Source organism: Myotis myotis, unplaced genomic scaffold, assembly GCF_014108235.1.
Source record: "Myotis myotis isolate mMyoMyo1 unplaced genomic scaffold, mMyoMyo1.p scaffold_m19_p_14, whole genome shotgun sequence".
NCBI lineage: Eukaryota > Metazoa > Chordata > Mammalia > Chiroptera > Vespertilionidae > Myotis > Myotis myotis.
This window is the reverse complement of record NW_023416318.1, coordinates 44,937,672-44,960,931: the sequence shown is the minus strand read 5'-3', so window position 1 is coordinate 44,960,931 and position 23,260 is coordinate 44,937,672. Positions and strand designations below refer to the sequence as shown.

At 57.0% G+C, this 23,260-nt stretch overlaps 1 protein-coding gene across 4 annotated transcripts in view; it reads right to left on the bottom strand.

The window, feature by feature from the left end:
* The window catches only part of DNMT3A (DNA methyltransferase 3 alpha), a 94,273-nt gene that overhangs the window by 37,803 nt on the left and 33,210 nt on the right, over positions 1–23,260 (bottom strand). For all 4 annotated transcript variants that reach the window (XM_036335173.1, XM_036335170.1, XM_036335174.1 and 1 more), the window contains exons 3-4: positions 20,683–20,787; positions 5,538–5,808 (exon numbers count right to left, since the gene is read on the bottom strand). In XM_036335173.1, coding sequence (XP_036191066.1) covers positions 5,538–5,808; positions 20,683–20,787 — 376 coding nt within the window. The remainder of the gene's footprint in view (positions 1–5,537; positions 5,809–20,682; positions 20,788–23,260) is intronic.

Sequence of the window (23,260 nt, the reverse complement as noted above, 5' to 3'; positions counted from 1 at the left end):
CCTCACCTGGATCCTGACTCCAGTTCCTGGGGGAGGCCTATCCGGGCCCTGCCCTGCTCCTGGCCCCATGCAGAATATCCCTGCCCTCCTCCCCGGGTCCTCCCCTCCCAGGCGCCAGGTCCCTGGCCCAGCACCACCGGTAGGGGCCCTGGCTGTGGCGTTGGGTTAACGATGCCTTCCTGAGCTTCCCACAGGAGGGCAGGGGGAGCAGCCCTCCTCTTGGTTGGGCCCAGAACGCCTTTCTCTGGAGCCAAGAGTACTGAGCGTGGGCCCAAAGGCAGGAAGGTCACCCAGGCTGGCTCGTGGTAGCTGCGTGGTGGGGGCGGGGAGAGGGCAGCTGCGGAGGGGGACACACAAAGAGCCCCAAACGGAAAAAACAGCCCCTACTGCAGCTCCTGAAGCGGAAACCAGCCACAGCACTGAAGGCCTCGAATCCTCAGCCCCCAGAGGATGCTGCTTTCCCTCCTTCTCACCAGAGAGGACGTGGGACATCTGTCTGCGTCTGCGCCCGGCGCCGGCCGGGGCAGTTCTGGGTGACGGCGGACCCAGAGCCCCGGGGGAGGGGGAAGGCAGGGCCAGCACCTGCAGGAGCGAGGGGCGTCCCGCAAGCGTGGACACCGAGGACCACACGCGGGAACGCCCCACCCGCAGAGCTGGCGGCGGAGGGCGGAGGGGCGAGAGGGAGGAAGCGCGTAAGTCCGCCGTCTATGGCGGAGGCGTGCCTGGTGCGCGCATGGGCCCGTGGACGTTTTGTACGCGACGGGCTTTTTGAGGTTGGTCTCACCCGGGCTTTCTCTCTCTTCCAACGTGTCTCCTTTTGGCCCTCTCGTCTCACCACTGCGCGCTCCCCAACATTCCCCCCGGTCTCCCAGAGCGGGGCTCCCCATCCTGCCAGCCGGGCCCTCCTCCCCGAAGTCCCTCCTCCTCCCCCGAAGTCCTCCGCCCTCTCCAACCTGCAGTTTGCCCGGCGAGGCCTTGCGCCGCCAGAAGGGGGCGCCCGCCCCCGGATCTGATGCACCCTTAGTCCCTCAAACGTTTCCTACCCGGGACCCTCCGTGACATTTGATCTCCGGAAAATCATTTATTCATTCAAATGAAAGGAAGCCAGCCGCTGAAACAAAAGTATTGCAAGGACGATGGAGTTAATCCTCCGGCCGCTAGGTTTTGCCGGTGGGGAAACAGGCCTGGGGAGTGGCATGACTTACTACCAGGGCTGAGAAGGCAGCTCACTTTATACTGCACCATCTTCCCAGATGTTCCCCTCCCGTAATCCCCGGCCCCATGGGCCCCATGCTCCCCAGACAGAATTCCTCTTCCTTACCTAGTTTCTAACTGCCTTCTTCCTGGATTTTCTCCCCGCCGGACTCTGCGCATGCCCAATTGAGGGATACCGCACACACTTGAGCAAGCAAAACAACACACTGGGCTACCTCAGAATGCGGCGCTTGTCCGGGGTCAAGGAGGGTCAGCCGCTCTCTCAACACTCCCTCGGAGTCCATCTGCCCCTGGCCCAGACTCAGGGTCACAGGCTGGGCCAGGTGGCCGCGTGCCTTCCCGGGTGACCCTAGGCCTAGGGCATCTCAGGTCCTAGAGGCAGTGGTGGCCAGGGTGCTCCTAACACTAATCTGTTGGCCTGGGACTGTACTTAGCAGGGGGCCACCCCCAATTCCCTTTCAAATGAACCTAAATCTCCATCACTGAGGGCAGTCACCAGCCGACACTGAACATTCAGTCAGGAGAGGGGAGCTCTGTGCTCACCGAAGCTGGTCCTTCCCTAGCTGTGTCATCCTGGGTCGGTAACTGAACCCTCCGAACACTCCACCTCCCCACCTGGAAGTGGGGATAGCCTGCTGGGTGGCTCCACTGGTCGGAGCATCATCCAGTGCACCAAAAGGTGGTGGGTTCGATTCCGGCCAGGCACACACCCAGAGTGTGGCTTAACGTCCAGTCGTCCAGTCGTCCAGTCGGGGTGCATACGATCAATGCTGCTCTCTCACATTGATGTTTGTTGTTGTTTCCTCTCTCCTTCTCCCTTCCTCTCTCTCTCTCTCAAATAAAACAAACAAACATATCCTCGGGTGAGGATTTAAAAAAACACGGTGGGATAAGAGTCTTCCTCCCAGGATGACAAAGATGAAAAAATACAACCAGACCAGGGCTTCTCAAACTGGAATATGCGTTTAACACGTGGGTTCTGATTCAATCGGTCTAGGGCCATGGTCGGCAAACTGCGGCTCGCGAGCCACATGCGGCTCTTTGGCCCCTTGAGTGTGGCTCTTCCACAAAATACCACAAAATACCACGTGCGGGCGCGCACGTACAGTGCGATTGCAACTTCGTGGCCCATGTGCAGAAGTCGGTATTTTGTGGAAGAGCCACACTCAAGGGGCCAAAGAGCTGCGTGTGGCTCGCGAGCCGCAGTTTGCCGACCACTGGTCTAGGGTGGGGCCTGCGAGTCCGCATCCCTCTCTTCTCAGGCGATGCCAGGTGATGGGTGGACCACTTGGAGGGGTGAGGAGATGGCACACTCAACACATGAGTCAAAGAAATCCACTCTGGCACCGCTACTGTTATTACTGTTAGCATCACGGCATTAGCGCTGGGAGTGCAGGCGCCTTCTTAAGGCCACCACCTGTGTGTCCAGGTGGCTCATGTCCTGATTACGCATCATCTCCCCTGTTCCTCCTTCTTTCTCCTGGCTGTTCTCTCAGGATCTGGGGCTCCCACGGTGCATACTGGAGGGTGCCCAGGCCATAGGGATGCTACCTGAGAGCCCCCCATTTCTCCTGTATGGGACCTAATGAGAGGGGTTCCAGGAGAGGCAGATGGGGTCCCTGAAGAGAGACCTGGCATGAGGGGACCTGAAAGAAGGCCACAGCCCAGTCCCTTCCTTGCTGGGGCCTTAGTCTCCTTTCTCCTCAGAACCCAGCAACTGAGTACGTATTCTATGTGGCTGACGCTAGAACAGTGGCCAAGCCCCCAGGAGGCCACTGCCCACTCCTCTAGGTAGCACCTCACCAGGCTCACTATCAGGCAATGCACAGTGGCCTTCAAGGATCCCACCAGCTCTGACCCCTGCCGGCACCTCCCCTGCCTGGGCTGCTGCAGCCACACAGGAGTGCTCTGAGGCCGGATTCTGGAGATCAAGGGAATGAGCGTTTTTGCCCACCATGCTCAGCACGAAGATTCGGAAAAGATCTCACTGCAGAAGTCGCCCTTGAGCATCTCCCCCCCTTTTCCCTCACGTCCCTGGCACTTGTCCACCTCCATCCAATTCTGCTACCACCTCGCTCAGGAGAGCCACCCCCTCCCCTCTCTGTCTGCAGCATTTGCAGCAGGTCCTAAGCACTCATCCTGCCTCTGGCCCCTTTGTTCATTCCATTCCAGGATCCAGATGGCCCACTGGTCTTTCCAAAATGTACAGCCCATGTCAGCCCCCAGAAGGGTGGCCCTGCCTGCTCCCTCCTCATCTCACACCCTCTCCCTCGCTCTTTCCACGCCGGCCCGTGGGTTTCTGTCAGGCCCCCGAGTGCCCTGCTCGCTCCCACCTGAGAGCCCTAGTCCTGTTCTCACTCCCTCCCTGCACACCCCTCACCTGGTGAACCCCTCAGCTTTAGGTGTAACAGCCCAGGCCGGCTGGGTTCCTCTGTTATAGTTCCCCATAGAACCCTGTTCATTTCCTCTTGGAGAACTTATCTGTGTTTAATCACACCCTTTCAGTGTGGATTTCTCATGAATGTCTGTCTCTTCAGAGGACTGTGAGGTCCTTAAGGGCAAGAAGCAGGTTTTTGTTCATGAGGATTTTCCCAGATCCTGGCACAGACCAGAGGGGTGTTTAATAAATACCTGTTGACTGACTGAGGAAGGAGCCCCTGAAATCAAATAGAAAGGGAGGTAGGGAAATCCCAAACCAAAGCAAACTCTCAAGGTGAAAAGCAGCCAGAAAGGACTGCCTAGGCCCTGGGCAGCAGCTGGGTGCCAGTGATGGAGGGGTCCCAGGAACCTGGGAGTCAGCCAAGATCTGCCCCCCGGGGACCGGCACACATGGTGGGAAAGGGGGACAGGTTCTGTCCTGCACACCTGGCCTTTTTAACAGGAGGATGGGGGCTACTTCCTTTCCTCCTCTGTTTTACTCCACTTGGGCCCCTTGAACACGCCCACCAAGTGTCAGGACACAGCCCAGGAGGCACTCGGGTGAGGCGAGGAGCCCTGGACAGGTCAGGGCCCGGGCCTCCCAGCCACACTGCAGAACAGAGGGGAGAGTGGATGGGCACACCGACTCTGAAGCCAGAGAGCAGGACAGACTAAAGCCTGGGCCTCCCACTGACAGGTTTGGTGTTTCTGATCAAGTCGCTTCATCCTGGTAAGCCTCAATCTTTTCCACCTTACATTGGGGATAATAATTCCTCTTGAAGAAGATTGTTTGGGGGAGTAAAACGCTGAACATGGAGCACCTCAGAAAACGCTTTCGCATAGTGGGAGCATCACAGACATCAGCTGAGTGATAAACGCACGGAAGACTCTTTAGTAAGTAAAGCTGAGGTCTCTTCTGGAGATGCTCTCAACCCGGCATGAATGCGAGGTTTGGATCCGTGCAGAATGAGTTATGCCAATTAATCAATTTACTCATTCCATCATACACACTTGGAAGGAAGACTTTTTAAAATTAAAATGCACATATGCAAAGCAACCTGGCAGGGCTCTGGGAGGATCAAATGTGATAATGTATGAGAAAGCGCCTTGTAAACTGTGAAGCCCTGTACAAATGCTAGTTGTGCTCATTACTGACATGTTCACAGCTCGGTTGGCCCTGAGATCGCTGGCTTAACCTGAAAGAGAAAAGTGGGCAACTTTCCAGGCTCCAGGGCTAGACCAAGAAGTCCTCGGAGGAAGAAGAGGCCTGGACTGGGCAGTGCCCCAGCCCCCTGCCCCTCCCCCACCTGTCACAACCACAGTTTAGTCCAGTCATCTAAACTCTGGTGGCCTCAGGACATCTGTGCTGGGAAGGCTCGCTGGGCTTTTAATGCCCACAGGGCATCTGCTGCCTTTGGGCACCCATGCCAGGGGGCTACAAACACAGTGATCCCCCAAACTGAGGTCTCATGGGCAAGCAAGCAGGCCAGGTGGGGCTGAGGGAAACAGGTGCACAAACAGCCTGATTGGGGGGGAGGGGGGGTGTCTAGGGAGGGAGGGGGACAGCCATCACCCCAGTCCAGCAAATGTTGGCATTCTGCAACCCACTGTTGCCAGGTCTAGCTTTTTTACTTTCTCACAAGAAGCCAAAACTCCAGATTTTTATGTGAAATATCTTGATTTTTAAATATTGGCAACTAATTTTTTAAAAATGTTTAAAATACTACATGGGCCAAATAAAACCTGTGTGCAGGCTGCATCCAGCCAGTAGCCTGCAGGGCACACCTGGGCAAGGAGACCTTCAGCTACCATGTCCAGCCCACGCCTCCAGGGACCTGTTGGGCCCCAAATCTCCAACTTTCAGGTGAGCCCCAAAAAGGCGGCCCCTTGAGCCAGGGACTCACCTTCTTCTGTGGGGGCTCCTCGGCCGTCCTTGGGGGTGCAGCAGCCATTCTCCACGGCTCGGGAGGCTTCGGGCGGGGTCTCGGCTGCGCCCTCTCCCTCTGCCGGGGCTCCGCCCTTCTGTCCTCCAGCAGGGCTCCCCTCCTCCGGCTGGGGCCCACTCCGCTTCTCCAAGTCCCCATTGGGTAACAGCTCCGAGGGGCCTGAGTCCTGGGCCATGGATGGGGACTTGGAGGTCACCGCAGGGTCCTTCGGCGTGTCACTGCTCTCCACCTGGTCATGGAGAAGCACAGAGAGGGTCAGACCAGTGGAATTCTGGTGGAGACTCTGAAGTTCTGGTGGGAACTCTGTCTGTCCAGATAATTTTGTTCGCATAAACGTTCATGCAGTTTTGCATGACGTTCATACGTTCACAATTTTGCTCTGTTTCAAGGGGTTTACGGGCTTGACCTCCTGAAGTCAAGGGATCTATGGACTCCAGCGTAAGAAACGGGAGAAGAATCCAGCCAGGTTTGCCAGCTGGTTCCGCAGCCCAAGCTGCACCCCACACATACACTCACTGAGGTGACATAGCCTTCCCTCCCCCGAGCCTTCTGCAGCCTCAGACATCTCTACTTTGAAACAGGACCCCTCCGCCGAAGACCAGCCTGCGCTGACCCAACTGCTGTGCCAGAGCCTCCCAGCTCTCCCCGGAGTCTCTAAACCCAGTGACTAGCTGCCAGGAGCGTCAAAGCCCCCCCCCCCCCAGAAGCATTCCTCTGAGCCCCAAAGCCCAGCACATTCTTTCCCTCAGGTCTGGCCCCCACGGGTTCTCCCAGGTGCTCAGATCCCAGGACAGCCAAGGCCCCGCCAAGCAATTCTCAGTCTGTACAGCACACCCTCCCCAGCGCGTGGCCCCAGCTTCCCCCTCCAAGAGGAAATGCAATGCTTTGTCCCCAAGCACCTAAGAACTCCCTACAGGTAAACTATCAATAACAGTTTGGCGAGTATCTTTCTTAGACTTTCCTTCCTATGTATCTACATGTGTAAGTTACATGTGTAAGTTATAGGTATAAGTTACATGTTTAAGTTATATCACGTGTAAGTTACATGTTTACACATATGTACTCACACACTGGTCCAGAATTGTTCTTTCTAAAGCAGCAGTTCTCAACCTGTGGGTCCCGACCCCTTTGGGGGTCAAACGACCCTTTCACAGGGGTCGCCTAAGACCATCGGAAAACACATATATAATTCCATATTGTTTTTGTGATGAATCACTATGCTTTCATTAGGTTCCATTGGTAACAATGAAATTGGGGGTCGCCACACCATGAGGAACTGTATTAAAGGGTGGCGGCATTAGGAAGGTTGAGAACCACTGGTCTAAGGTCTCAGCTCTGAGCCTGCTATTATTTGGTGACAAACCCCCACGGGTGGCAAATAGAAACTAGGGCCTTGGGAAAAACAATAAAAATAAAAAACAGGACTAAACCAGGGTCCTCCTTGGACGAGCCTGCAGACACATGGAGCAGCATGCGCGCGCACGGAGGGAACTCCAGGCCCCTGGCCAAGCTGTTCTCCTGGCTGTGTGGCAGCCCGGCGGGCGGGCCTGCTTCCAGGAAGAGCACCTCCCATGGAAAGCTGCAAATGTGCGCAGTCCTCAGCAGCGGGGGCGGGGAGGCTGCAGCAAGAGGAAGAGCAGGCCTCCAGCGGAAGCGGAAGCGAGAATTCCACCACTAGGTTTGGGCACTGAGGCCAAAGCCAGCAGAGCCAGGAGGTCAGACGCGGGAATGCAAGTGGAGCAAGAGGCCGTCTCTCTCCTCAGCTGCCGCCCCCCACGCTCTCCAGGACTCGGATGGATTTTCCCCACCTCCCTGCGCAGACCAACAGGGCTCCCCAGCCTAGAGGGCCCCTCCCTGGTGGAAGTCCTCTCACCCTCAAGGCTTTCTCTTATGTGAGGAAGTCAGTGGCCCAGGCAGCCTGGAGAGTGGGGCACGCCTGGGCCCCCACAGCCACCCCAGGTCTGGCTGTGCCAGGCACCACAGAGCTGCAAGCGGGGACCCCCGGGGGGTGGGGGGTGGGATTCCCGCAGGCCCACTGTGTAGGTCACAGCCAATTTCTTACCATGGCCGTGTTCTCCTTTCCTCAAGCCACTTGCTGCCCCACAGACACCTCGAGTTGGGGTAGGCCCCTGGCCCCAAAAGCTGCTCAAGACAACTCTGCTGTCATTCACTTCCTGCCTGGGAACCACATGGCTTCTTCCCACCTGGGACTCACTTCCTGTTGACTGCCAGCTCCTTAGCACAGACAATCAGGAGCACCTGTTCCGAGACCTCACACAGCCAGCCCCCCCATCCTCCCCCCCCCCAGTAAGCTCCCCTCCCAGGCAGCCCCGCAGGACCCTGTCTGAAGCAGTGCAGACACTCCATCCCCTCAGAGGCAGGCGGATGAGGAGGAAGAGGGCTACTCTGCACAGCTCCAGCCCCAGGGTTAGCAGCTCCCCTCCCCTCTTCCCAACCCGGCCATTCTTCATGCCCATCCTCTCTGGTCCTGGGTGAGCCTGAATCCCCAAAGCTCTGGGATTAGGGGGAGCTACTGACTCCTGCTGTGGACCCCTTTGATCCACCTTACGCACTGAGAACCCACCCTGAGCCCCTCACCGCCCCCTCTTTGGGGCCCAGGGTCACTGGGCAGATCACCAAGAGGGAGGAAGGAGGTCCACAGGCAAAGGGACTGAAGCAATCCTTCAAATCTCTGGGGAGGAGCTGGGTGCTCCCCAAAAGGGGCATCGCAGGCGAGAAGAAAGCATAATCCACACCTGGAAGCCACTGAGAGCGGCGACCCCAGCCAGGCCTGCACGCTCCTGCCCCCACCTCCACGCCTTCCTCTCAGCTGCCTCCTCTGCTCTCCTCTCCTCTCCCCTGTCGGTCGCCATCAGCTTGTGCCTCTTGGAGGCAGGACCTGTGCCTGGTTAGACTCAGCATGGAGTGGGGCACCTGGCAGGTGCTCTGGATTCACAAGTGCTTCCTTGCGGCTGAAGGCCGGGTGCAGAGTGAGAGCAGCCCGCTCATACACTTACGGGGAGTCTCCACTTCGCTGCATGTCAGATCTGGCTGTTAAAAACTCTGTTTTTGTTTGCTTTTATTTCTGTAGTTGCCTTGAAAGGAGACACAGCACACCCTGAGACATTCGTTTTTCCCACGGGGAGAGGAGGAAGGAGCAGCAGAGGCCGCTGGCCCTTTTAGAAGGCACCAACCACCTGCAGCTGTAGGTGACAATTTCATCTTCCTTTGCTTCTCACCAATGGGGCTGGGGAGGGGCATGACAGCAATGAGCACACTCACTTCTCTCTTGGGTGGGTGGGGGCAACAGGTTTGAGACAAGCTTGATCTTGTCGCCCACGTGCACCTGCCCATGCCCATGCCCATTATGCCTCACTCTGGCTCTTCAAACCCTGCCGCCACCTCCTGGGGGCCCTCAGAATTTGGGGCAACTGCCTCCTGCTTCTCTGTTGCCTACCACCCACCCTTTGAGCTCCTCCTGGAGCAGCTTATTCCAACTTGCTGAAGGCAGTGGTTCTTAATGGGGGGGGTGGGGGGCGCGATTTTGCCCCAGAGGGCATTTGGCAATGTGTCTGAGACATTTGTGGTGGTCACACTGGGGTGGGGCAGACTGCTGGCTTCCTGTGCGTAGGGGCCAGGCGTGCTGCTAAACACTCTGTAAGATCCAGGATGGCGCCCACAACAAAGAATTATTCACTCAGCCCAAAATGTCAACGTCAAAATGCGCTGTTGCTGAAAAGCCCTGGGCTGAAGGTAGGGGCACTGACCAGAGGCTGCCTTTTTTCTAAGGACCATTTAAAAAACAACTTGAGCCCAGTCGGAGTGGCTCAGTGGGTTGAACTTCATGCACCGAAAGGTTGCCGGTTCAATTCCTGGTCAGAGCACATACCTGGGTTGTGGGTTGGATCCTCAGTCGATGAGCGTACAGATAGCAACCCATCAATGTATCTCTCTCACTTCGATGTTGACCTCTCCCTCTCCCTCTCCCTCTCCCTCTCCCTCTCCCTCTCCCTCTCCCTCTCCCTCTCCCTCTCCTCTCCCTCTCCCTCTCCCTCTCCCTCTCCCTCTCCCTCTCCCTCTCCCTCTCCCTCTCCCTCTCCCTCTCCCTCTCCTCTCCCTCTCCCTCTCCCTCTCCTCCCTCTCCTCTCCCTCTCCCCTCTCCTCTCCTCTCCCTCTCCCTCTCCCTCTCCCTCTCCCTCTCCCTCTCCCTCTCCCTCTCCCTCTCCCTCTCCCTCTCCCTCTCCCTCTCCCTCTCCCTCTCCCTCTCCCTCTCCCTCTCTCAACATGTCCTAGGGTGAGGATTAAAAAAGTAAAGTTAAAAAAATCTTTAAGAAAATACCCTGATAAAGTATACATAACCTAAAATTTACCATTTTAACAGCTCTCAAGCGTACAATTAATTCAGTGGCACTGAAGTACATTCACACTGTTGAACAACCATCACCACCATTCACTCCTCTTCAGAACTTCTCATCATCCCAAACAGAAACTTTGTACCCATTAAACAACTCCCCACACCCTGCCCCCAGGCCCTGGTAACCCCTGTTCTACTTTCTGTCTTCGAAGGAACATTTTAAAGTCATCTGCCCATCTGTCTCTCACACACACACAAACCTGGGAGGGCTCAGAGCGAGGCCCTGGGCTTTGGACACCTCAGCCTCACCCCCACCCCCAGCTCGCAAAGCCCCAGGGGGTGGCAGGCTGCTGCGCCCCCCATCCCCCGCCTGGCCCCAAGGAGTGGGGTTAAAGTCCACCCAGGCGTTTCCCTGTCTCCCAGCCCCTGCGTGCCTCTCGTGTGTTTACAGAGCACATCCTATCTCATTATAGCACTCCCCACACTGTCCCTAATTATTTGTTTACGCGCGTCTCTCTCCTAGACAGCGAGCTTTGCCTCATCTACTCATTTCTCTCCCTTCCAACCATCTCCCTACAGCTCCCAGGACCGAGCACAGGACCCAGCGTAAATATGCTGATACGATTAATAGATTTAATTGTCACGTCTCCTGACAGAGTGTTCCGCTCACTTTCCCCGGGACACGGCCCCGAGGCTTACCTCGGCTCACACACCTTCAGTGGTCAACTTCCAGACGGACCCAGGGACCAGAGAGGCCTCTGGAAGCGGCTCTTGCTCTGGGCCGAGTCTCCGGAAAAGCCCAACCTCAAATCCCCAGGGTTCCCAGGAGGAAAGGAGGCTTTGATGGGCCCCGAGCAGGGCCGGGGGAAGGCTGCCGGCTGTTTTCCTGGCAGCAGCCACTGCAAGGTGAAGCCCGCGGCAAAGCAAGCAGGAGCCTTCCGCAGGGAACCTGTCCAGGCCAAAGCCAAGTCCCCAGCCACCCCTCTGCTGCAAGTCTGGTCTGAACCCCCAAACCCCCACCCCTCGCAGGTGAGGCGTTGTCCCCCTCGGTGGGCAGAACTCGAAGGCTCCAGAGAGGGAAGTGACTTTGGAGAGGCTCTGGACTATAGTTATATTTACCACAAAAAATTAAAGCCGGCAAATAAGAGGTAAGGGAGACAATGCATGGGGAACGGGGCCCGGGCATTTGTGGGTGCAGGAGCCCACTCACCTGGGCCCAGGGGTAGAGGGGGAGGCCCGGAGCCCCTGGAGGTAGAAGCCAGGGTCCTGGGTTGGCTCTGGGCGCCTGACTCCCCTTTTACCCCGTGATGGGGACTGTGGCTGAAAGGGGTCTTCTCCCTCTGACCCCAGGCAGCTCTGGGGAGGGAGGCCCAGCGGCCAGCAGATGCAGGGATGGCCCTCCACCTGCCCGTCCTCGGCCTCCCCTCCCCCTCCCTCATGATACTGCCATTGTGCCTTTAAAGCCCTTGGCAGTGCTCAGCTCTGTGCCAGCCGGGAACCCTGGCGTCAGGCCAGTGCTGGCCTCTTGATTAAAGCGCCACACACACACACACACACACACACACACACACACACGCACACACACGCTGTGCACCATCGCCCAGAGGTACCCGCCCACCCCACAGGCCCGAGATGCCACAGAGGGGTGTCAATGAAATCACAGTCCCCTTCCACTCACACCCGAAGCCGATTCCAGCTCCTTGTCTCCTGCAGGCCCATCAGCCCCCACCAAACCCTGGATTTTCCCAGGTTGAGTCCAGTTTCAGAAAACAGCCACGCAGTCCACTGAAGCAGGGCAGCCCTGCCCCACAAGTGTTGGTGCTGGGCCCCAGCGGCTCCCCTCTCCTCTGCTCCGGGCCTTCCTGCAGCCCCTCCCTGGCAGCTCTCTGATCTGACTGGCGGAAGTGGCCTTGAGTCAGGGAGTGCCAGAGAGGTGCACCCCACGGCTCCTTCCAAGAGAGGTCCCAGATGCTCCCCCCACCCCAGCCTCCTGGAGCGAATGGAGCCAGGCTCCCGTACTCTGGAATGAGGAGTCTGACCCCTCCAATTTCCTTCTCCCTGGTGGAGCCGCTAAAAGGGCCACCAGTGGGGTCAAGGGACCAGAGACTAAAGAGCAGAGACCAAAGAGAGCCAACTCTGGAAAATCTGGCCACAGCTGGGCACCTCTAGGTCCTACTTCTGTCACCATTTAGCCTGGGAGCTGCCTTCCCACCTGACCCTGAGCTCTCTCTACCACGCTCTGCCATCTCTCCACCGCGCTCTGCCATCTCTCCACCGCGCCCTGCCATCTCTCCACCGCGCGCTGCCATCTCTCCACCATGCTCTGCCATCTCTCCACCGCGCGCTGCCATCTCTCCACCGCGCGCTGCCATCTCTCCACCGCGCCCTGCCATCTCTCCACCGCGCGCTGCCATCTCTCCACCGCGCCCTGCCATCTCTCTACCGCGCGCTGCCATCTCTCCACCGCGCGCTGCCATCTCTCCACCGCGCCCTGCCACCTCTCCACCGCGCCCTGCCACCTCTCCACCGCGCCCTGCCATCTCTCCACCGCGCCCTGCCACCTCTCCACCGCGCCCTGCCACCTCTCCACCGCGCCCTGCCACCTCTCCACCGCGCCCTGCCATCTCTCCACCGCGCGCTGCCATCTCTCCACCGCGCGCTGCCATCTCTCCACCGCGCGCTGCCATCTCTCCACCTCGCGCTGCCATCTCTCCACCGCGCCCTGCCATCTCTCCACCGCGCCCTGCCATCTCTCCACCGCGCCCTGCCATCTCTCCACCGCGCGCTGCCCTCTCTCCACCTCGCGCTGCCATCTCTCCACCGCGCCCTGCCATCTCTCCACCGCGCCCTGCCATCTCTCCACCGCGCGCTGCCATCTCTCCACCGCGCGCTGCCATCTCTCCACCGCGCGCTGCCATCTCTCCACCGCGCCCTGCCATCTCTCCACCGCTCCCTGCCATCTCTCCACCGCGCCCTGCCATCTCTCCACCGCGCCCTGCCATCTCTCCACCGCGCTCTGTCATCTCTGCACCGCGCTCTGTCATCTCTGCACCGCGCTCTGTCATCTCTGCACCATGCTCTATCATGCACGTACGTGTGTGTGTGTGTGTGTGTGTGTGTGTGTGTGTGTGTGTGTGACTCAAGTTCAGAACGTCAGGGCCCAGCAAAGCTTTCGAAGCCAGTCACTCCGTCCGTGCCCCTGCGGGTCATGGCGAGAAGGCACATGCCTAGTGAGTGGCCAGCCCACTCGGGGTTCTGCTTCCAGCAGGGACACCTGTCCACCTGGAAGAGGGCCTGGCTGTGCTCTTTGAAGTCAACCTCAAAGGATTTCAGGGTGAGTTGAAGGTTCCCTTACAAAAGCCATTATGTATAGAAGATGCATGTATTTAAGTAAATCTCTTGAAATTCTCGTTTTCCACCTCTACCATCCATGCCGAGGGTGACAGGTTTGGTAAGAAGGGAACGCACTGGGGAGATGGCGCTTCCTCTTCTGTGCTTCGTGTACCTTCCTGAAGTTTCTCATGGGTACCTACCTGCCCCCTCCCCCACCTCAGCACTGCGGTGTGCTCATCCTGCCCCACCCCTGGGACATGATTTCATGGCTTTAATCACATCCCCTCTCGGCCTTTGTCTCTCCAGACTCCAGAGTCATAATCCCTTTCGTCTGTCCTCACTTGGCAGCCTTGCTCCCCCTTGATCAATTTAGCTGCCCTTCTCTGGAGCTTTTCCAACTTGGTTACATCTTTCTTAAGGTGGCAGAACTGAAACACAAAATTCCCTGGGTGAGGATGATGAAAGAGCCTCAGTGTCAACAGCCCTGCCAGAGGCGTGTGCTGGCGGGTACCTGCCCCAGCAGGAGTGGTGCAGGTGCAGCCTGCTCCAGAGCAGCCTGGAGGCGGGGACCTGGGGTGAGGCTGGGACCTGAGGGGAGGCTGGGACCTGAGGGGAGGCTGGGACCTGGGGAAGGCTGGGACCTGGGGAAGGCTGGGACCTTGCGGGGATCCTGGGACTTGAGGGGAGGCTGAGCGGGAGAAGCTGGGACCTGGGGAAGGCTGGGACCTTGCAGGGAGGCTGGGACCTGGGGAAGGCTGGGACCTGGGGAAGGCTGGGACCTGGGGAAGTCTGGGACCTTGCGGGGATCCTGGGACTTGAGGGGAGGCTGAGCAGGGGAAGCTGGGACCTGGGGAAGGCTGGGACCTTACAGGGAGGCTGGGACCTGGGGAAGGCTGGGACCTGATGGGAAGCTGGGACCTGAGGGGAGGCTGGGACCTTGCAGGGAGGCTGGGACCTGGGGAAGGCTGGGACTTGAGGGGGTGAGGCTGGGACTTGAGGGGCGGGTGGGACGGGGGGGGGGGGGGAGGCTGGGGCCTGAGGGAATGACTACCTTTAGCTGGAGGTGGCCCTGGAATGTGTGACTCTGGGGAAGGGGCCAGGGAGGGATGAAAATATACAGGGATTTTTTTTGAAACAATAAAACAGAGACTTGGGGACTTCACTGAGATGCCCCTCCCACTGGCAGTCTGGAGTGGCCTTCCAAAGGGCCCCTGACGAGTCTGCTCCCTTCCGACGTCTCGGTCTCTGACAATAACCCTGGCGCCATGTCTGAGGTCTGGAAACATCTGTTCTCGCCCCTTCCTCTCCCTCCTCTGGAGCGGCCCGCAGCGCGGGCCCTGCCAATTCTGTCCCCCCACTGCTGCCCCAGCGGGCTCTGGGGGTGTCTCCTGGCCCTCCCTCCCTCTATCTCCCTGCATTCTTCTGTGCTCAGCCCATCCTGCTCAGGGATGCCAGAGCCAGCTTCCCCAACACGCCTCCCATCACTTCAGGCCCCCACCCCTCAGAATCCTTCCAGAGACACACAGCACACTTTGCAGGGGATACAGCGCAAACCACCAGGCTGCCTGCAGACCGCCTCTCCCGCCACGATGGAAACCACTGTTCTTAAATGAAACCCTATTCCACTCGGCCTTCGGGCCTCCCCACTACATGTATCCACGTGCTCATTCCCCCTCCACACTTCACGCAGGAAGGTCCTAAGGTAGGAAAGCCTCCCACTTTTCCATGGACTTCGAAGGTTACCTCCTACGAAGGCCCAAGCCCACATGTGTTCGCACTTGACGTCCAGCCCACAGGCCAGGAGCTTCGGTGCTGGAAGCCATTAGTGGCTGCTGATCTGCCTGGTCGGGTGGGGAACGAACAGGTGAATCTGCAGGGCACAGTCACAAAAGTCTCAAACCTGGTGAGAAAGACAGCCCCGTTTTCTTCACACCTTCAAAAACATGGTAAGGCGGGCAGCAGGCTCACGAGGGGGCGGAGGGGGGCGGTGCGGGGAGGGGAACTCCGGAGGGGCTGGGCCCAGGAAGGACTCTTTCAGAAGTGTGTGTGTGTGTGTGTGTGTGTGTGTGTGTATGGTTTATGAAGGAAATGCAAGTTAACATATCAGCACCAATACCCCAGGTAGAACTCAGCTTCATTTTCACTTCACAGACTGCCTTACACAAATATTTTTATAGTGAAATGTCACGACTTTGCTACTGAGTGCCTCACATTGTGCTCTGACTCATATTTCTTCAGACGCCCACCGGGCACTGCCCAAGACACAGGACGCTCTGCAAATGTGCGTGTCATCCTGGCACAGGGGCCGTGCTAGCCTCCTGTGCATCCTCCCCGTGCCAGTGTGTGTGCCGCCGAAATGAGCACGCCTGCAGGAAGTGTTGTGCATAAAAACAAGAGGGCACCAAGTCACCGAGCCAGGGTTCCGGGGGGCAAGCGAAGGAGTGGCTCTGACCTGGACACAGAGGGGATCTGGGCTCTGTCTTAACTTGGAGATGAATCAGAAGGTCATGCCAGGTTGGGAGATGAGCCGGCGCTGCAGACTCCCAGCAGCTGCGTTACCCGGGACCCGGCCGGCTTCTCCGCAGAGGAGGGTTCCCTGCCTTCCCACAGTCCGTACCCCGTCTTTGGCTCTGAAGTGGGGCAGTTCTGCCCTCTGGAACTCACTCACTCAGGCGTCATGTTGGAGGTTCGGCGTGGAGTGAGTAACTGCTGGCTCTGGGCCGGCCTGGCTGAGCTCAGCGCCTGCTCCCAGCCCCTCCTGCCCCTCCTCCCCCTCCCCGCCCTCCCCTTCTGGGTTATTCTTAGCAAGAGGTGACCTCAGGGTGCTCCCACTGAGCAAAATTAACCCTGGAGGGAGTTGGTGGGTATAAATCTTCAGTAAGTAAGTACATCGAGCTACTAAAGAGGCCATGAGCCCGGAAGGGCTGGTCATCCCCTAGAAGGTCTGCTGGGCCCGGGCAGGAACCCTCCCTCCGGGTACCCCAGCTGTGAGCAGCGCCAAGGACAAAGGCAGTTGCAGGGCTTGTCTGGGCTTGTGACCAGGCAGGAACCTGCCTCGGACATCTTCACTCCGTACTCTGTGCCGTCCTTGGGAGCTGGCGAACAGGAAGATGCCTCTTCCGCCCACCCCCGCTGCTCACACCCACACGCAGGCTCACACTCTTGGCCAGCAGAGACCAGCCCGGCATGCCAGTGTCCCCTCCTCCCTGTCATGGGCACCCGCCAGCCCGCAGGCCCTGACTTCAGGTGCCAGCTCCCTTCCTAAGCCCCGCCCTGCCCGGCAGCGGCTTCCTGTTTCCTGTTGCCGGCTCTGATCGAAAGAAAGCGTCTTGGCTCTGAGGCCAGTGCAGCGGACGAAGCCATGCCGGTCTCAGTGTGCCCCCCTCTCCCTCCTCACACCACCACAGCCTTACTCATTTCCTGGTGGGCTCCCTGGTATTTGGGTCAATCGCCCCCCTAGGTTATATTTTCTCTGTGTGCTTTTTGGACCAGATCTACACACTTTTTCAAAGAGCCCTGCGCTCACATATTAACAAGTAAAATGCTGGACACCCAGTTTTCAGGGTGGCGTGACCGGAGGGGTGAGGAGGGACGAGCGCTGTGGGCTTTGCGGCTGGGAGGTGTGGAGGCCATCCACTCTGAACCTCACTCAGTCTCCTCATCTGAATGTGAGGAAGGTGGCAAAGCGGGCCCCCATCTCAACCTCACAGGTTTGCCGTCAGCATCACCTGAGTCACTGTTGTAAAGGCCTTTGTAGGCATCAGGGGTTGCACAGCTCTGAGCATTTATTCACGGTCTCTGTCCTCAGTGAGGTGGGTACAGTGCTCTGCGGCTCAGCTCAGTGACTACCAGGCTGGTGGCACCAAACATCACATCTCGTGGAAAGCCAGGCTCTTTCCACCTGCTTTTCCAACTGTCGGGGGTGAGAGGCTAGATTTTTGCCTTTTTTTTTTTAATTCCCAATCCATCAAGAAATGTAACCTTTGAGAAATACAAAATCATGCACTTGGATGTGGCCATAGTATCAAACTGATATAAAAGTTTCTAAACACTTATTCTCAAATTGTATAGAGACAGGTGACAGCACATGTCTTTAATTTCTCGGTGTTCATTTTGATTAATTTTACAAACAGTTCAACAGGGAGCATCAGTGTGGTTCGTGCTGGCTGAGCTGGGCTGCCTTCGCAAGGCAGGCTTGACGGGCTGGGCTCTGGGGCAGGCGGAGAAAAGAGAAGGCTGGGAAACACGCTTGATGTGTTCAAGGAGCAGCAAGAAGAGGGGGTTTCTGTTTCTGTGGCAAGAGGTGGATACTGAGCACCAGCACAGGGGCAGGAGAGACCCCGTGGTAAGGAGCCAGATGGAACATTCCAGATCTTGTTCCATAAGAAACAGTCCCTGGAGATTCTTGAGCAGAGATGTGCCACGGGCTGTGTTAGGTAGAATTATGTGTGGTCTCCTTTCTAGCTTCCTCGGTTGAAAGCTAAGTCTTACCGATCTGTGCGGCCTCCCCCACCCTGGTAGGTGCTCGGTGGGTATGAAGTATTTGTCCTGGGGGAGGAAGGGCTGGGGGCTGGGAAACCATCCTGGGGTCAGGACTGGGTGAGGGTGCAGCCAGGAGGCAGGTGCAGGAGCAGGAATGAGTGGAAGGCACCCAGAGCAGATAGGCCTTGGGGGCAAAGATTTCCTAACCTTGGGCCCGGGAGGGATATCGAGGACACTAACAGATGTAGCTCATGCAACCTTTGCACAAATAAAGAGCCCAGCCCGAAGCCAGGTTTTCCTCTCTTGCTTCCCAGCACTTCTCCCTCTATTCCACCTGTTGGGACCCGAGCCCAGCTCCCTCCCCTTTCCAGCTTAGCTGGATGACACACACTCAGCTGCTCCAAGCTCCCTGGCCAGTCGTTCTCAGGGCCACAGCGGCACCAGGTCCCCAGAAACCTTCCCTGCTGTGCTCCTCTGCTGGGGAGGGAGGGAGGCGCCAGGTCAAGCATCTGCTCAAGCACAAGAGAACCAGATGGCCTGTAGGTCCAGGGACCAGGGGTTGACTGACCTCTTGCTGTAGCATGAATTTCCTCCTCGGCTGCCCAATCCCCTACCCCCGCCCCGGGCCCTGCTGTCCAGGAAGCGCTGTGCTGGCTGCTTTCCTTGGGGTCAGTCTTGCTCTGCTTCCCCGATGTGCAAGGGGTTCCGTCCCAACAGCTGCCTCAGCCTCACGCCTTCCCATCAGGCTTGCCTTCCCCACGCTCTCTCTCCTTTCCTGGGGCCTATCTTGAGGTGTCATCTAGAACACGGCCTGCGCGTTTGGAATCACTTTGCTGATGCAAAGCACCACCGGAGTGGCCAGGGCAGGTGTGACTTCTGGCCACATTGTACCGACACGCGGAAGCTCAGAGGTGTTCCAGAACCTGCCCAGGATCACACAGCTGGGCTACGGTCAACCCAGTGCTGTTTCTTCTGTCCAACTGAGGTTGCTGTGGCCTCCTGAAGAGGAAGGTCTGGCCAGCAAGGACAGGACAGATCCCTGTTGAGCACTAGCTCTTTGGTGACTGAATCCATTGAATTCTCCCTGGGTCTAGGACAGCGGTTCTCACCTGTGGGTCACGACCCCTTTGGCGGTCGAACGATCCTTCCACAGGGGTCGCCTAAGACCATCCTGCATATCAGATATTTACATGACGATTCATCACAGTAGCAACATTACAGTTATGAAGTAGCAACGACAACAATTTTATGGTTGGGTCACAACATGAGGAAGTGTATTTAAAGGGCCAGAAGGTTGAGAACCACTGGTCTAGGAGGAACGCATGCTTATCATCTCTGATTTTTGGAAGGGGGACCTGGTTACCCAGGTGGATTTAAACCAGGCCTGCTGGACTCCACATGCAGACTGTTCCTTCCACACTGCGCCCTGTTCCAAGCTGGAAACACATGACGCGCACTGCCCCTTCCCCACTCGGCCGTACCCCTCTCACCTCTCGTGTGTACATCTCTGGACACATTTCCACACACCTCCCTCCTGCCCCCGGGGCTGCACCCCACCTCGCAGTGATGTACCCTCCCGCTGGCTCCAGGGGCTCACAGGGAGGCGTCAAAGGGTTGCAAGGTCTTCATTTGCTATAGGTGGGGGCCCTTATCCCCAGCACCCAGATCGGGGACGGTGGGTCATGGGCACACGTGCAGGTGTGCAATCACATGGTCTCTGACTCAGCCTGGCTCCCCACCCACTCCAGCTGGCACTGTGTCCGCCTTCTCCCACTAGGTGCCCTGTGGGTGGAGGTGAATGGAGGGGCACCCTGGGAACGCACCCCAGGATGCAGCCTGGAGTCTGCTGCAAACTGGACATTCCTTTAAAGTCCCCTGTTTTATCTTTCAACTTCATGTGAATTTTTCATTCCAGGACATAAAATACTCATGTTTCCGTTGATATTAAAATGCCTAAAATTAACAGTTAAATGCCTTCATTTCTACCCCCTCCCCTCCCCTTCCTCTCCACATCTTGAAGCAGAATTGGGAATGGTGCACTTCGACCATGCAGGTTCCCCAGCCCCAGGCTCTGAGAACCACCCAGGCCCAGCTGTTGCGGCCCGCCCTCCCGCCCTCAGCTGTCTCCTTTCACGCCAGCCCTTCACCCTGGTGCTGCCCAAGGGGAGACTCTGCTCTGCTGAGAGCATTTCCTTGAAGGGCAGTCACAAATCCGGAGCTCTGGCTCCTCTCCTTACCTTCCTGCCTCAAGTTTCCCATTCGCAGCTGGAAGGGGCTAAAAGAAAGGAACCAGCTGTCTCTGGTACTGGCAGATAATCATTGCTCTGCCTCAGTTTAAGGCATAGGAAGGCAGGCTACAGCCCGCAGGCCTTGCCCTCCAGAGCACTCCTCATCGTGGGCAACCTGAGCCCCTCCTAGACTCGGGGGCAGCAGCACCTGGCTGCCTGGGGCTTGCGGGCAGCCTGTGCCTACACTTCCGTGGGACTTAACCAGGACCCAGTTCTCCTCCCGTACACAGGGCCTTCTTAGCCTGCGTGTCTTCCCTACTCACTCTGATCAGACCCCTATCTCAGCTCCCATCCTCCGGTCCTCTGGGTGGGTGTGTGGATGGGGAGGGCGGGGCCAGTGCAGGCAGGTTAGGCAGAAGCAAGTTCTGCCCTGTCGGGATTCTTGCTGCCCTTTCAGAGGGAAGGCGGGAGTCAGGGGCCTGGTTCAAGTCCCTGCTCTGCCCGAACCCAGTTTCCATGTAGAAAAGGGAAACCATGGGAGTGGTTGAGGGGCTCAAAGAATGGAGAAGCGACCACATCGCAGTGTCTTCACATACCCAGGGGCCTGCAAGACACCCATCACTGCGTGTGTGCGTGTGCGTGTGCGTGTGTGCGTGTGTGCGTGTGCGCATGTGCGCGTGTGCTGTGGGGGTGCCAGGACACTCACCAGGAGGTGCTTGCGCTTTCTCCCAGGCCGCCCCACCTTCCGTGCAGTGGTGCTGGGCTCCTGCCGCTCCTCCTTGCCACGCGCCTCCTCCTGCTCCTCTCCCTCCTGCGGGCACAGACACAGCCTGTGAAGCCACGGCTGGATCCAACAGGCCTCCTCCCCGTGCCACCCCCACCACAGCCCCACTCCCGGCCTGTGCCATGTGGTCCCCCCATGGCAGGGATAAACGTCACCCCCTTCTGCCAGGAAAAGCTTGAGCCACCCTGAGCGCCTCATTTAAATATACCCGCGGGGGGCTTAGGGGCAGCCCCAGATACCCCGTGCAAACGCAGCTCTCCCTCCTGGCGGCCACATTTCTGAATTGCAGAATCACGACACGCACTGACAAAGATGGTGTTTGGGATATGAATTTATTTATATGGAAGAAAGTCTTACACAGTACAAAATTAAATTAGAGGTCTATTTAATGAATCATCTTTATTGAAAAGAGTAACATCACAAGGAAAGCAATATTAAATTTAGTAATGAATACTGGCAGTACATGCAACACTTGGAACGAGGACTGGTAGGCAATGAGGCCTTTTGCAGATGCTGTATATATAATAGATCCTGAAGGGTCTGCCATGTGGTGCTAGCATTGCATATGCCTGTCACCTCCCAGGATCATCTCAGGGTCAATGTCCTGGTTCACCTTGACCCCCCTCAGTTATTATTATGAGGTCCACTAGGCAGCCAATGAAAGAGGTGACTGAGATCAGAAAGACCAGCGGCTCTGGAGGGCTGTGTGGAAGCATGAGCATTTACAGTGATTCCAGTGCCACGCGTGTAATGTGGCCGTTCACACCGTCAGCCTCTGTCCCTCCCTGCTCATCGTCTAGCAGCACACCTGCTGCTCACCTCTCTGCAGGCCCCACCTGGGCAGGCCGTGCATGTGAGCATGTGTGTGTGAGTGGGTGTGTACGGGGTCCTGTGGCTATATCTCTGCAGACCTGGTACTCAGGCGGTCCAGACAGGGCTCTGCTGGCCGGAGAAGCCAATTCGTTTCACTGAATTTCACAATCACAGGCGGGCCCTGGGAGGCCAGCCAGCCAGCTGGCAAAGGCTGCACATGCTTCTTGTCCCAGGGGGCCTGGGCAAGTGGCTGGCTAGATCCATCAAGTTCATCCCCTCTACTCAAACACCAACTTGAGACATCTGCTCAGCGGATGCTGGGTCAGGGCATCCGGTGTACGTCCTGAAGGAGCACGTACGTCTGGCTGGCTGGCTGTGGGGGCGGGCTTGGTGGGATGCATCTCTCTTGGAGAGATGGGTACCGTGTCTCGGTGTGAGGCTCCTGGGACAGCTGTGTGTGGATGTGTGCACGTGAAGGCCGGTGTGTACCTTCACCTTGGTTTGCCTGCATGCTTATAATTTTACTGTGTGTGTGTGTGTGTGTGTGTGTGCACACTTGCTCACATGTGTCAGTAGCACACTGCACAGTAGGGCAGTGATGGCGAACCTATGACACGCGTGTCAGAGGTGACACGCGAACTCATTTTTTTTGGTTGATTTTTCTTTGTTAAATGGCATTTAAATATATAAAATAAATATCAAAAATATACATCTTTGTTTTACTATGGTTGCAAATATCAAAAAATTTCTATATGTGACATGGCACCAGAGTTAAGTTAGGGTTTTTCAAAATGCTGACACGCCGAGCTCAAAAGGTTCGCCATCACTGCAGTAGGGTATGTAGTGGAAAGACCCATTAGGCTGAGAATCAAAATACTTAAATTTTTATTCTAAAGGCCTCACTTCCTGGCTCTCCTCTGGTTAGATAACCTCTCTGAGCTTCAGATTTCCCGCCTGTCTAATGGAAAAAGAATAATACCATCTCTGCTTCCTGTAAAGTGTAAGAATAAAAATGAAATAATGTATGTGAAATGCTTGGTTAATTACAATGTACCGTAGATTTGAGAGATTATTATCGCCATAGTCCAGCTCATCAGAATGAGAAGTTGTATGTGACTTAAAATAATCCATCCAGTGAGCTGAGTTAAAATGTAGGTCAAAGCGTAGCCTCAGACATCGAGAGAGGCTGACGGTAGCTCCCTAATCTAACAGGCCACCACATGTGAAGGTGCTTTGAAAGCTGTAAAGAGTTACATATATAAATGTAAAGTGACATGATTATATTTAAGCCTGTAGAGCACACTGGAGTCATAATGATCAGAGTGGCACTGGAGCCTCATGCATGGTTGCACTTGTGCAGGCTAGCGGATTTGTGCGTGTGCCTCTCTGTGTGCATGAACTCATTTATTGAGCACCTACTGTGCGACAGTCACACATCAAGTATTTTTGAGTGCCTTCCCTATGTCAGGTGCATCAGTCTCGGCACTGGGGGTGCCAAGGTGAATAAGACACAGTCCCTTACCTCATGGAGCTGGTGGCCTGGCTAGGACAGTAGTTGGCAGTTGCAGTGCTGGATGGTGGGTGCTAAAGGAGAAGGACCTATAAATTCATTCTAAGTGGGGGATGGGAGGAGGAGGTCCAGGAGAAGGGAATTCAGGAAGTAAGCTGGAAAATTCAAGGTCTGCTG